Source organism: Notamacropus eugenii, chromosome 5 (assembly GCF_028372415.1).
Source record: "Notamacropus eugenii isolate mMacEug1 chromosome 5, mMacEug1.pri_v2, whole genome shotgun sequence".
In the NCBI taxonomy this organism is placed as follows: Eukaryota; Metazoa; Chordata; class Mammalia; order Diprotodontia; family Macropodidae; genus Notamacropus; species Notamacropus eugenii.
The window spans coordinates 165,669,116-165,684,225 of record NC_092876.1 but is presented as its reverse complement, the minus strand read 5'-3'; the positions used below and the strand labels follow the sequence as shown (position 1 = coordinate 165,684,225).

Sequence of the window (15,110 nt, the reverse complement as noted above, 5' to 3'; positions counted from 1 at the left end):
ACTCTCTCAAAATTTCCTGGCATTATGAGAATACTAGTAAAATTCACAAATAATTCAACAGCTCTCCTTTGATACTGCCAAATGACTGGCCAATCATCTTTTTTCAATCATGTATTTCTTTGATGACATTCTTTACTATAGCTCACCATATTACTTTATTTGTTATGTACTATAGCCTGCTTACTCTTACCATGCATCCATCTTGTGATACTCAATTTCAATTATTTGAAGATACAATATTCCACAGCTCATAGTCATATACCAACACCAGTATAATACTGGTATTAAAAAAGATTTGCCTTCATTTCAGGGAAAGTTTGCAGTCATTAAAAAAGCTCTAAAATTTCCTCCAGTGATCCAGTTCACTCTGGTCCTCTCATTTCATTCTTGACTCAAATAGTTGGCCATTTGCAATATCTGTGAAACTACACGTATACAGATGGACGGGCCCTATCAGTTGTCCATTTAAATACGTGTCATTGTTAGGATAGAGGAATTTTTTATCTAGTTGCAGTTTTCCCTGTGTGGATGGTTAGGCCAAACTCCTGAATCATTAGGGGACTTATTCAGTAGTCTCTTCAATGAGCCAAAGATTGATAAAGCCAGTACAATGATATCCACAAACAGAAACATCTAGAGGATCTGATTTGGACTGTGTACTGGATCTCATTCATCACTCTGGTGAACACAATTTAGCAAATAGATACCTAGCTATTTTATGATTCACCTGGTATTAATGATCAAAGATTTTGCTATACTCAATCAAACTATTTTTATTATCAACAAATAAGAAAAATGAGATATTCTATTTCCTATATCTTTTGGTCAATTTTGCAAAAGTAAAGATTTGGTTAAAACCAACCTAAGGCCCACTGGAGTTATTTGGTAATCATAATCAGATGTGAGATGAAAATAAGCTAGAAAACCTCTGGGACACAGATGTACCTGGTTTGTTACATTCCTGAACCTTCCATGTATGGTGCTTCATTGACAGTATACTCTACTTGTTCTTCTCTGTGAAAAACTGTCTGAATGAACACTTGATGACAACAAAAAGACAATGTACATTTGCTTAACGTGACATCAAAGCAAGTATTGTAGAACTCAGTGAAACAATAAGAAGCTTCTTTGTCCAAAAAAAAAAAGAAAAAACTATACAAAAACCCATTAAAAAAGGTTGACTAAATGGATGAGACCCCAAAGTCCTACAAAAACGTGCAAAAATCTAAATAAACAATGGATTTCTGTCAAGAGCGGTCAAAGGTGCTTTTCGTTAAGAAATAGGACCGTTTTCTTGACGAAGATGAATGGACACTGATGGACTACAGGCACACACAGAAAAAGAAAACAATAACAAACAACCAGGAATGTATCCAATGTCACGTGAACACAACACATATAGACATAACACATCCTTGCTCCATAGTGTTTTAAGTCTATACAAAAACCTTTTTGTGAGCCTTAAATGGATTTTTTTACATCATAAAATGATTATTAAGCTTTTCTTTTTATTCTTTGCTTAGCTTTTTTAAGTACAGCTTACTGTTACTGCTGTAACAGTAAGGCAGGCAATATGATGGTGTTTCTCCTAGCAGGATACAAACTAATGAGACGTATTAAAATAAACATGGTATACCTATCTATGCGTAAAAAAAAAAAAAGCAAAGATGTGATCCACTGTAGAATATCACTTAGAAAAGCCTGTCTGATCTCTACTAATATTCTTATCCAGGATGCCATAACATACATCAAAGATGTATTTTTTAATATAGATATTTTTATATAGATATAAAAACAGACATAGTATGACAATTTTTTTTGGTCACTTTATTTTTTTTTTAATAAAGTCCAATGTTTGCGCTCCACCCTCTCCAAGCCTTTGGCATCCTTCCCTCACTTCAGATACTTCTGAATCAATTCTTCCAGACTTTAATCAACCAACACACTTATAATTACAATGACTCCTGCAGCAGCTCCTTTCCATACACTTGGTCCAATCTGGACGATTTTTCTATCTTTTTTCTTTATTACTATTTCTCCCTCCTCTACAAGCATATTCAGGACTATAATGTTGGACTCCATTCTTGCTACTCTTCTCTTGATCACTAAGAGTTTAGGACAAAAACTTTTCCATTTTTGGTCTCCTTTTTGTCCTTCCAAATTCATCCTTAAATGCCATCATGATGTGATTATGTTTGGTTAGGTCTTTCACCAAACTTTCTTTAAAATGACTTTAACCTCAAGTTCTCTGTTTTATGAAGCAATCCTGTTCATAATCTACCATCATCCTTCTCTCTGAAATTTCACAAATGAGGCTACATTCTTTTTATTCTTTTTTACCAAATCTGTGGTTTTGTTGGTGTAGGGGATTCGCATTAATGAAACTCCCTCTATTAATGCAGATCAGTAATTGCTTTGCAACTTAAGAGTTTGGAGAACTTCCTGAGGTATTGAGAGGTCAAGTTATCTGGGATCACAAATTCAAAACAGATGTTATCCTTGGCTGCCATCTTTCTATGTTTGCTGATTAAGCAACTTTTTAAGCTCTTTTGATCTCCTTATTATAGTTCCTGACTGACACTGGTTTAACTTCTGCATAAAATTTTTGCCATTGGTATCCATGTAATTTTTCCATCTATACCCATTTTCACACTAATAATTTATTTGGGTCAATTTGAAATAATTTTAAACCTTCTTTTCTTATTTTTATTTGTACTACTGTCTTAGTACTAATTTTTATCATTGCTGACTAGTATATAGACTTTCAAGTCAGAAATTACTTCCACATCAAGAATTAATTGTTCATTTTCACTCTATCAATCAATTTCATTTTTTGTGGAATTATTTAGTGTTCACAATGTCTAGCAATCCAATTCTTCTCTCAAGGCTTCTGTGCAGTCTAAGATAAATTGGCTTCATTTATTCCTTATTCCTGAGTCATGTTTTCCAACATAATTTTAGCTATCCACCTATTCTGATCTTTGCATTAAAGTTACAAAGTATGATATTATATGTTAAGTTAGAAAGTCTTATAATATGCTTCACAGAATTTCTCTGTGTCTTTAATAAATGGTACATAAGCTGGGGTGTTTTTTTTTTTTGCAAATATTTATTAAGGACACTGCAATACAAGATGACCAAATGCCCCATGAAATGACTTTTTTGTCTTGATAACTCTGGAAACTCCTTTATTTTCTTCTCTTTGGCTGTACTTCTTCTATCTTCTAGTTTCAATTATAGTAAGAAGGTCAAGATTAATAATAAAATGAATTATTAATTCAATTTAGTTCCTCCAATAGTGTATCTTTAGTCATTAGGTATAGATTTTGAATTTTGAACTATCAATAGCTAAATTAAATGTTGTAAATAGTCTAATATAATTATTAGCCCCCTCTGCCAACATCACTGAAGGAGAAAGAAGCCTCATGAAGCTGAGGGTCATTCTGTATTTCTCCCTGGGTCCCATAGTCAAGAAACCATCAGTAAATGGCCAGCTTATTGGTGATGAGCAACTCTACGCTGGCTGAGTCTTGGGAAAAACTTTCAGATTTCTGCAACTATACTCAAAGATTTCCACGGTAAAAACTGTCAGAGATTGCATTGTGCCAGCAAGGCCTAAGAATCCAGGTTCACCTCCACAAAAGGAACTTTGTTATATCTTCCTAGTAAACTCTAGAATTAAAACTTTAGAGGAGGGAAGGTCATTGGAGGTCAATCATTGATTGATCAATTGGGTGCAGCCTTTTCACTGAGTCCAAGTTTTACAGAACAAATCTTTTTATTAAGGGATTTGTTCTGTGAAGTTTAGATTCAGTCAAAGGGCTGCACCTGAGGACTTAGAGGGCTGCAAGTTCCCCACCCCTGAAACTCAATTGCCTCGTGTTACTCATAAGGAAACTGAAGTCTTAACTGCTTAAGTAATTTACTGACACTTAAGCAGCCAGTTGGTGAACAGACCCACAACAAAAATTTTGATTTCTAGACTCCAAGTCCAGTGTTATCTTCATAGCTAAGACTAATCTGGGTAAGGCGAATGTTCAGGCAGGGTCAATTTGATTAGTAAAGTCTAAACACACAATAAGTTACATGGAAGTTTTCCTCATTTTTTTGTTTTGTTTTTGCTGCTGCTACCATTTAGCATTTATAGCAGAGATCTTGACCTGAGAATTGTGAACTTTAAAAAAAATTTTATAATTTTTTAATATAATGTATTTCCTTTATAATCCCATGCACTTTAGTTTGTTGCTGTTAAGTCATTTTTCAGTTATGTCTGACTCTTTATGATCTCATTTGGGGTTTTCTTGACAAAGATAATGGAATGGTTTGCCATTATCTTCTCCAGCTCATGTTACAGATGAGGAAACTGAGGCAAATAGGGATAAGTGATTTGCCCAGGGTTACACAGGTAGAAAATGTCTGATGCCAGATTGGAACTCACAAAGATGAGTCCTCCTGACTTCAGGCCTGGCATTCTATCCACTAAACCACCTAGCTGACCTGCACTTTAGGGACTTAAAAATATTCTGAGAAGGGATACAAAGATTTTAACAGACTGCCAAAGGCTTTGGTCAATGTCACAAAAGAGGTTAAGAATTCTTGATCGAGAAGGTAAAACAATAGATCATAGATGGAGGATTTATGGGAAAAATATGAATAAGAATTACATAAACTAAGAATGTATGAAGAGAAGTTACAAGTGGAAGGAATATTGATTAAAACACAACTTTTGCAACGTAAAGTTCAAAGGCTTTATTCCAGTCATCACAAATAATGAAAATTAGTTTAATAGTATCCCACATTAGAGATTTTAGGGGATTTACTTTATAGCTAATTCTTTTCCATCCTTAATCAGCTGCTTCTAAAATGCCTGAAGACATTTAAAAATCTTCTCAAGTTAAATACTCTTGTGAATTTGGAAAGTGAAGCCAAAATAATAGAGAAGAGTAAGCTTTACAGCTAAGCTCTCCCAGCATTCTCCTCCAAACATCTTAAATCAAATTTAAAGCAGAAAAGCCATTTTTTCAAGCCCAAGACAATTTAGGAGGTCAGAAGAAGAGCTCTGTAGTGTAGTACATGCAGTAGCAACACCAGCTGTGGGCCTTGGAGGAAGCTGCAACAGCAACAAAAGCAGAAGTTTGGGGAGCTCTCAGCCTAGAGATGGTAAGGGCATTGGACAAATGGTCAGAAAGAGATTACAGAGGGCACAGGACTGGGGACTGTTTGGCAACTCCACCACCCATACCCACTTCTGGCTTGTAGCTCTAGAGAGGAATACTTGCAGTAGAAAAGGTATGGGGACCTAAGGAACAACAGTGCTTACAGTTTTGAGGGATTGGGGCAGACCAGGACAGCACTGACCATACTTCTTCCAAGATCATACCACCTTAGAAGCACCAAAAATTCCAAACCCCTAGAACTAACTGTGAAAACAGCAGCACACAAAAAAGCCTAAAGCTTGGGACAGTGTCCCCAACTCCCACTAGGTGAGCAGAGCCTAATTCTCACATAAAGTTCAAAGGCAAGAAATGGGATAGAAAAATAAGCTGACAATTAATAAAGAACCTGACCATAAAAAGCTATGATGGTGACAGAGACAATCAAGACAAAGACCCAGAAGACAATGATGTCAAAAGAGCTACAAGCAAAGCCTCAAAGGAAAAAAAATGCAAACTAGACCTATACCCAACAAGAGTTCCTGGGAGGGTTAACCCCCCTGCCAAACAAAACAAGACAAAACAAAAAGAATCCTAGGAGGACTAAAAAAGGAGAGAAAAAATATTTTATAAAAATCAAGTAAGAATGGTAAAAAATCAGAATTGACCAATCATGTATAACTGATATATTGCTTTCCTTCTCAGTGGATGGAAGGAATGGATGTAGGGAGGAAGAAAATGTGGAACTCAAAATTTTTTAAAAGTTAAAAATTTTTGAAAAGTAAAATATTCTTTCTCTCTTCCCCTGTATTAATAGGGACAATAAAGTGTCCAGAAGAAAGATCACAGAACCTCAGGACTGCAATGGATCATCTAGGCCAAACCATGTCTGAATAGAAATGTTCTCTAAAATATCCCTGCCAAGTGGTTGCCTTCACCTGCTAAGTCTCCCTCAGACCTACTTCAGACTGTCCCAGACCTACTTCAAAAAGCAGACCTGTGTATCCCACTCAGCATGGTGGGTTGTTGCTGGTAACAATGCTTTCTATTCTTCAAGCAAAACTTCAAGAAGGTGACCTTTATTGGAAATTCTATACTGTGACAAGGACAAGATTTGAGGCTATATCTGTCAAAGGCATTTGAAAAGCACTAACTTAAAGGAATAATGCATACTTCTAGTGATAATGAACTCAGTATCTCCTCTAGCATAACTATTTTACTTTTCACAACGCCTATAATTATTAGGTAGATTTTAAGTCTCCTCAAATGTCTCATTTTGGCAAAGAGCTGACGCAGTGAAGCTCAAAATCTGGCAAAGACCATCATGCTGGAAATGCTTCAAATACTTGTCTTCTGAAAACCAAAATAAATAAGAAGGGCTCATCACTATGATGATTGAAGGCTGATGAATTTGTAAGTCATAACAACTCATAGAAATATATAAACTGAGGCAATAAAGGGCTGCTATCTGTGTTGAGGAAGGAACTACCCACTCTAGTGAAATTATAGTTTCTTCAAATATTGAAGTAATTATTAGGTACATTTTATTTATAAGAAATAAGTATTTGTAAATTCCATTTTTATTTACTTATTGTAACTTATTAATAGTATTTTAGTGAGAGCAATGCAATCAAATGTGTTTCATTATTTTTTAAAATTTTGGTTTTACATTTTGGAAGTCCGATTCTAAGTTCAGTTTATGCTAACACTTAGTTTCAATGGTTGTCATAAGGGTTTAAAAATATACCTCCCACAGGTCTTTAAATCTAGATGGAAGGATAGTACTGGATGCATCTAGTGAATCATGATATTCATTTTTAAATCCCACCCACCACATACTGGGGTGTATGTGGTGTTCGGGAGGACTAAAACCTCTGGTACGAGCTCTTGCCGAGCCTGCTCATCCACCTTTGTGAATCATCACATGACTCCAAGAAGCTGCAGCATACGCTGTGGCCATACCCTAGTAATCCGTCTAGGCAGACAGGCTAAACCAGGTTGAAGCTTAACTGACAGGCTTCAAAACTATTGGTGAGGCAGGAAAATGTGTACTCAAGGGATGTGAAGATTTTCCCCAGTGGAATGGACAGACGACAACAATTTGTGCCAATGGCCATGAAGGCAGCTGAAGTAGGTGCTATGGAGTGCCTAAAGCTTTGTTGGGTCTTAAAAGACTCTAAGGTCATCCATGGCATCCTCGGCCATCATCAGTCCTCTTGACTTTTCTCGTGCTGCTGAACTTCCATAACTCTGGAAGAGAGAGAGAGGCTGCCAACTTGGTGTAGCTCTGCCTCACTTAAATCCAACTCACAAGAGTCAAGATATCACCCCATGATGTCACTGGTTCTCTTCAAAAATGAAGGACAAACAAGTAAATTTCCATCTTTCCTTATTCAATTGTTTTTACAACTAATGGGTTCAAAACCTGCTGAAATTCTTTGGGGAGGGGGAAGGATTTTGAACAGGTTAGAAAATGTTTCCAGGTTTTAAACATGCAAAAGTACCAGTTTGTTTTTTAAAAAAAAAACAACCTGACATTTTCAGAAACAAAAGCAAGTAATGATGAAAACAGTTTCCTGATCCTTTTTCAAAATGCTCTCCATATGTAATCAATTTCTTTTGAAAATCAGTTTTCTCATTTGTTCTGATTGTTAAAATGTCACCTTCACACTAAAAGGATAGATTATGTATATGTGTGGAACAAAATGTGACTCCCCATCTCATTAGAGAGTACTGTAAAGAATGCATTTTTAAGGGTCTTGTTTTTATATAGATTAAGCACATCAGTGACAACCTCGGGCACTTTGGACCGTTCTTTGTTGCAGTGGCCTGCCTCTGAGGGATATAGTGAATGTCAGAAATGTTGCTTTCTCTAAAACCACAGAATCTTTTTTATTCTAATTAACACACTGTTGTTTCATTAGCCACTACATTTACACAGTACAACAATAAAACGCTGTTCTTACTGAAAAAAAAAAAGTGATTTACCATTGAGAATATTTCCACACTAGAACATCTTTCCTTTAATGGCTCACAAAAAAAGGTAATTCTTCATACAGTTGATTATTGAGACAAAATCTAGAAAATACCATAAGCTGAAATGTTAAAAACATCTGTACTTTCATCCAACTGTACAGCAAGCCTCCCACACTATGTAATTTGTTGGAAAACACTTTCCTTCAGATCTTCAGGAAATTTTTTTTAATGTGTCTTCCAACAGTATTTCTGACAAAGGAATTTTAGTCTATCACCCACTGTTTTAAATATATTATTTTGGTCATTTTTACTTCAGCAGGAACAAGTTTTTCTTCAATGGTATACAGCTTTTTGTCTTTCACTATTAAGAAACCTTAAAAGAGGCTTTTAAACAGTTATCTTTAACTTAATGAAATTTTGTAAAACACTAAATTTGAGAAATGTCTTTAGACATCACTGAAAATTATGAGATTCATGTTTTGAATGGCAGATTTTTAAGTGTATTTCTAATTATAATAGCTGGATACTATCAGAAGCCAATATCTCAAAGAACAATAATACTACTACTTATAAATACCTAACATTTAACCCTTTAAGGTTTGCAAAGTGCTTTACATATATTGCCTCATTTCATCCTCATAACAATCCAGCAAGGCAGGAGCTACTTATTATCCCCATTTTATGAATAAGGACTTTAGTGGAACCTATTCCAGTAGAGAAGGACCCAGATATTGCTATGTGGTAACACTCCTAAGTTCCTAGGACAGGCATGATCTGTGGATTTTTGAATTTGGTATGAATCATAGAATAATAGTTAGAAGGAACTTTTGAGGTCATCTAACAGGTCAAGCCAGACTAACCTCATTTTCTTTTCTGATAGGTCCTAATAGAGCAGGGGAATGCTGAAGGCACAATTTATCTACATTTTGGCAAATCATTTGAAAAAGTCTCTGATGCTACTTAGAGGACAAGAAGGGGAAGAAGAAAGGAAAAGATAAGGGTTAGATGACAGTACAATTAGGTTGATTCAAAACTAGAAAAATGGCCAGACCCAAAGAAGTTGTTCTTGAAACTTGTAAAGAAGTCTCTGGTTAAGTGCAACAGGACATGAATAAAATTTGCAGATGTCACAAACCAGGGAGGGAAAGCTCTTACGATAGTCAGGATTTTAAAAGATCAACATAAGGCCAAATCTAGTACAGTAAAATTTAATAGAAATAAATGGAAAGTCTTATACTTGGATTCTAAAAAAAAAAATTTATTTTGCAATTCAGGATAGGAAAGGGATGATTAGACAATAACTGAAAAATGACCTTTTAGTTTTAGTGTACTGCAAGCTCAATATAGGGCATCAATGGGACATGGTAGTTCACAAAAACAGAATGTAATTTAAGGAAGAGAGTTACAGTGTCCAGGAATGCATAAGTGACAGGCCCACTATGCTCTACCCTGGTCAAATCACATCTCAAGTACTATGTTTATTTAGTTATGAGTGACATATTTTAGGAAAAACATTGATAAACTGGAAAATATGCATAGTACAACAGTAAGGATGGTGCAGGGTCCTAAGATTATTCTATAACCTTCATGGCTTAAAGGGTGTGAAGATGATTATCTTAGAGAAGATGGGGAAGGGAGACCTGATAGCTATCTTCACATATTTTCAAGTATCCGAAAGACTGCTATCTAAAGGAGGGTATAGATTTGTTTTGTTGTCTTAAATGACAGAGCGAGGATAAACAGTTGGGAGCTTCAAAGAGACAAATTTAGATTTGTTGTAAGGAAAAATTTCCAAATAATTAGAACTATCCCAAAGTGGAGTGGGCTGCCTCATAAAGTAGTGGGTTCCCCTTCACTGGGGATATTTGGGCAAAGGCCAGATAACCACTTCTTGGGGATGTTGTAGAGGGGAACCTTATTCTGGTATGAGTTGGTCCAAATGGCCTCTGAGATCCTTTTCGATTCTCAGATTCTGTGATACTGTGATTTAGTTTCTCCCACACCATCTCGACCCTAAAAAATCATGGATTCCATCTAATTTCTTTGACAAGCTGGCATCTAGCCTCTCTTTGATAAGCTGGCATCTAGCCTCTCTTTGATAACTGTTTCCATTTGTCCAATTAATTTTATATACAATAATGATGTTTTGGTCTGGGATTTAAATGAAATTTAAGTCTTTCTTTTCTACTCATCCACTCATCATCTTCCCAAACCCATAATCATGGCATTCTTCCAAGGGTATTTCTTTTGTTCTCCACTCTTCTCCACCATTTCCCTTGGCCATCTCATTCCTTTGGTTGTTTCTACTATTACCTCTATGAAGGTAATTCCTGAGGCTGATAAAGTGAAGCAGTGGATAGAGAGTGAGACCTTGAGTCAAGAAGACCAGTTTTCAAATCTAGTCACAGACATTTACTACCTGTGTGATGCTGGACAAACCATCCTCTGTCTGCCTCAGTTTCCTCATCTGTAAAACAGGGATAAGCACACCCACTTCCCAGAGTTATGAAGATAAAATAAGATTTGTATAAAGTGTTATATAAATCTTAAAGCAATCTTAAATTCTGGCTATGATTATCATCTATGTCTCCAGCCCTTATCTCTCATATGAGATTTTTAACTTCAACTTCCTATCAAAGATTCCCATTTGGATTACCCACTAGCAACTCAAGTTCAACATTTCCAAAGCCATATTACATTCCCCTCAAAACCTACTCCTTGATCTGACTTCACGATTTCTGGCACCATAATTCAAGAAGTTTCCCACATTATTAATCTCAGTGTTATCTTTAACATTTCCCTCCTCTTACCACTCATATCTAGTTAGTTATGTAAGCCTACATGATTAAGAAGACTTCGAATTAAAAAGTAAGGGGAAAGGAGAAAACAGCCCAAATATACTAAGCCTGAGACCACAGAGAAAAGCTGGTATAACACAGGAAACATAGCAGTAAAGATTTACTCATGAGGAAATCCAGAAACTTCAGAGAAAAAACATGGAAGAGCACACTTGGGTCTAAATTAGTGGAGGAGCAAGAGAAGAGTCCTCTTAAAAGCATTTAAGGATGAAACTGGAAGGACAATAGACAAAAATGGAAGGGAAAAAAAGGCATATAAAGGGTTCTTTTTACCATCAAGGGCACTAGAGCAACTACATTTGGCTCTTATAATTATAGCCCTAGATAAACTTAGAGAGAAATCAGAAATGGCACTGAAGAAAACAAATATAGGAAAAGTAATTGGATAACATAAAGTATATACAGAGGAGATCCATGATGGAGGTGACATAATTTTAAAGGCAAAGAGAAAACAATCCTCAAGGTATCTGAAGGAGAAGATACCAAAAGCATGGGAAAAAAAATTTCTGACTTTATACTACTAAAATAGATAACTAAGAGAACATCAATAGATGTTGACCTATCTGCCTATATGTCTATCAGTATAAAATTTTTAAAAGAACAATCTATACATGTAAAAAGTGCATCCCTGATAAGAGCATTAGAAGGGAAAAGGGAGGTTTTAATAAGGGATATTCCACAGGAGACTTACCATAACAATTAACTTAAAGATATAGAAAATACAAGATCTCACTAAAAACATCTAATTTAGTAGAGCAAACCATTGTCTTAAATTCCTCCAACAAGGATGCATGTTAAAATTATACACAATTCCCTGAAATAAATAACAACAGAAGATATGCTTGTTCAGTTATCCTTTGATCATTAATATTAAGTGAAGAATAAAGGAGATATATGCTCCCTAAATTCACCACTGTCACATAGAATCCAACACAGCATCTAATGACATTGTAGTGATTATATCAAGCCCTGGAAAACTTCAGGGTCTCCTGATTGAGATCCATAGTCACTCAAAAACACTTGGCCTAACAACCCACATAGAGGAAAAAACAAGTGGATAAAGAATATCTACTGCCCAGACTATGACAGGCAAGCAGAAGAAGAACCTGCAGAGATTTTCCAACTATATGTCTTGGACAATGATTTAAGCCAATTATTGAAGAAGAGGAAAAAAGAAGCCTAGATTACCTTTTGGAAACTGAATTTGAAAAAAACCCCACAAGATTCTCCTTGAAACAAAGGCCTATCTTTTTAACACCAATATTATATCAGTGTTATACAGCTGTGAGTAATGGAAGATAACAGACTCAGAAGAAATGAAATGTAAAATAACCACTCAAAGGGCATGGAAGAGGCACAGGGAAGGTGTGATTAGGCTGTTACAAAGAATTATGAAGGAAAAGAGTGTAAAGGTTATCCTCAAAGAAACATGAGCAAAAAAGACAATGAGCTACTGACACAGCAAGTGAGGCTCATGCATTCTATTAGTACCTTTGCAAAGTCGAGAAAAGCAAGGAAGGCCCTCAACACACTGGATGGACTTTCTGTGGCACATTTATGGGAGGGCATGGATAAGAGTCACATATGACAGGCAGGTAGGAATGGACAGACAGTGATCCATTATCACTAGAGGAAATAATCACATTGTTAAAATCACAGATCCTTTCCCAGGGTTCCGAGAAAGAATAAGTAGGGTCTAACAGCGGAATATGTTGGAGGGGAAGTCAGCCCAAGATGAATGAGAAGGTCCTGAGACTAATTTCTGGAAACAGAAGCAGAATTTTTTGCAATAAGGGAGAAAAGGTAGAGCTGCCTAGAGAGAAGGGTATAAATGTACCCAGAATTAATTAATCAACCTAGATTTTTTAAAGACATTTGCAGAAGATGGAAAAGAGCAAGCAACTAAGAATAAATATGAAAGAGAAGCAAAGTCCTATAGGAAGAGCATCAGATGCTCAGGATGAAGGGAGGCTGATAATGAATATTTAAGTATAACACAAAGAAGACTCAAAAAAGAAACAGAATGGCAACATACAGTGAGAGGGATGAATTGTTTAACTCTATTTTGCTTTTAGGGCAGTGAGGTGGTGCAGTGGATAGCTGGGTCAAGAGTCAGGAAGACCTGTGTTTAAACCCTGGGCAAGTCACTTAACTCAGTTTGCCTCAGTTTTCTCACCTGTAAAATAAGGTGGAGAAGCAAATGGCAAACCACTCCAGTATCTCTACCAAGAAAACCCCAAATAGGGTTATGAAGAGTCAGAGACAACTGAACAACAAAAAATGGTTTACAATCCATTCTCATTTTATTACATGAATGGGAAGATTCATTTTAAATTGTCTCTAGCATATTTAATTCTTTGAATACTTTATGATATAGATGGGAACTACAATCATTTATCTCCATTTTCCAAAGCAAAACCAAGAAAAATGGTTTGTAAAGAAATCATAATTCAAGTATTGGTGGAAGCTGAAATGGAAACCTGATCACCAAGTCCAGTTCTCAATCCAGTGAATTATGAAGTCAATCACCCATACTTATCACTGCATAGAATAATCATAAGGCAAAAGAATTAACTTTTTACATAATCTTATAATTTTATATTAATTTTAATGAAGATAAAAGTTTTTTAAAAGACCTGTTCCTGTTCTATTTCCCTAAAAGTTATACTTGATTAAATTAGACAATAACTGTCAAGTGTTTAGTTAGCACCTACATTATAGAAATGTCAGCTATTACCGTTATTATAGATGATGCACTAAATGGATTTTAAAATTTATTTTCTTTGGCAAGGGAACCTGCCACTTAACCACAAAGAACTGATTCTTAGTGGTGCTGGTTTTATTTTTTACTGCTGAGTCCCACCGTTGTCAACAGCTCCCTAACAGCCAAGTCAATTCGCTCCGCCCCACTACACACACACAAACACATACTTTAAAAAAACATCACCCTTCATTCAGGCACTGGGGTAAGAAAATGGGTACGATTCTTACAGAGTTGTTGCAGATGGCAAGGCTTCTCTCCAAGCCTCATCCGACTGCCTCTAGTTTAAGAAAAACAAAGCCTGCGGTGTTCTGGAGGCGGCTGTTTACCATGGCCAAGTTCACTGCCCTCGGCAAACAGCTGGCTCCAGCCCCGTCCGGGCCTCGAGTTCAAGTTCATTCTGGCTGGTGTAACAAACGGGCAGGGGTGGCTTTTTATCTTTCACACCCAGTCTCCGCTGCCCTCGAAAATCTCCACTCTCCCTTCTCACCCAGGGCCAGAAAACTGCGGGCCGGGAAGGAGAGGCCGGCGGGGAGCGAGCGACACCCCCGCCCCCGCCTCCTTCCCTGCGGTCCGCTCCAGCCCCGGCCCCGGACCGGGACAGCCCGCGCATCCTCCTCCCGGGCCGCCCCGCTCCCGCGCGAGCCCTCTCCCCGCCCACCACCCCCGCTTCCCAGGGTGGTAGGTTCCTAAGAGGCCGCCACACATCCCCCGAGGGAGGTGCCACCGGAGGAAGCGGGGGTGGGGGGATTCTCAGACAATGGCGCCCACCCCTCACCCCCCACCCACCCCCGGGTCTCGCCTCCGCCCCCGGCACGCGCCGTCCTCGGGGGAACAGCGACACTGCGGCCCCCGCAAGCACCCACCGAGTTCTTCCTCCACCAAGCGGGACGACGCCGGCGCCTCCGCTTCCATCTCTCCTTGGTCTCCAGGGCGCCGTCGCCCCTGCCGCCTGCTCTTCTGCCACGGTGGAGCCTGAAGCCGGATTGGGGCGAGAGGGCTCCTCCGGCGGGGATGAGGGGAGCCCTTCTCCCCTCCTCCCTCTCACTGGCTACTGAGCATGCCCAGAGCAGAGGGTTCACCGCGGCACGGGAGGAATTCCAGGCCAAGGATTCCGCAGCTCCGGGATTTTCCTGCAGCTGGTTACCGGGGTGGGCAGGGCGGGCTGTGGCATGTGGGGGTGGACCAGAGCATCTCTCCTGAACTGAAACTGGGAAGGGTGGGAGGGGATGCAGAAATAGCAACCACGACTTTGTCTCCTCGGAGGTCAGCCTTGGAGGACTCCGCCGCGGGGCCCCTGAATGTAATCCATCCTATGGAATTTTGGCTGCACCTTCCCATTCTTCCTCGTGGTGGGAGGCG

General features: G+C 38.1%; 1 protein-coding gene across 1 annotated transcript in view; it reads right to left on the bottom strand.

The window, feature by feature from the left end:
- Window positions 1-14,849, bottom strand: part of SLC36A4 (solute carrier family 36 member 4) — an 84,456-nt gene extending 69,607 nt beyond the window's left edge. Inside the window, exon 1 of the mRNA XM_072611387.1 lies at window positions 14,615-14,849. Coding sequence (XP_072467488.1) covers window positions 14,615-14,663 — 49 coding nt within the window. The 5' untranslated portion in view covers window positions 14,664-14,849. The remainder of the gene's footprint in view (window positions 1-14,614) is intronic.
- Between the last annotated feature and the right edge of the window lie 261 nt (window positions 14,850-15,110).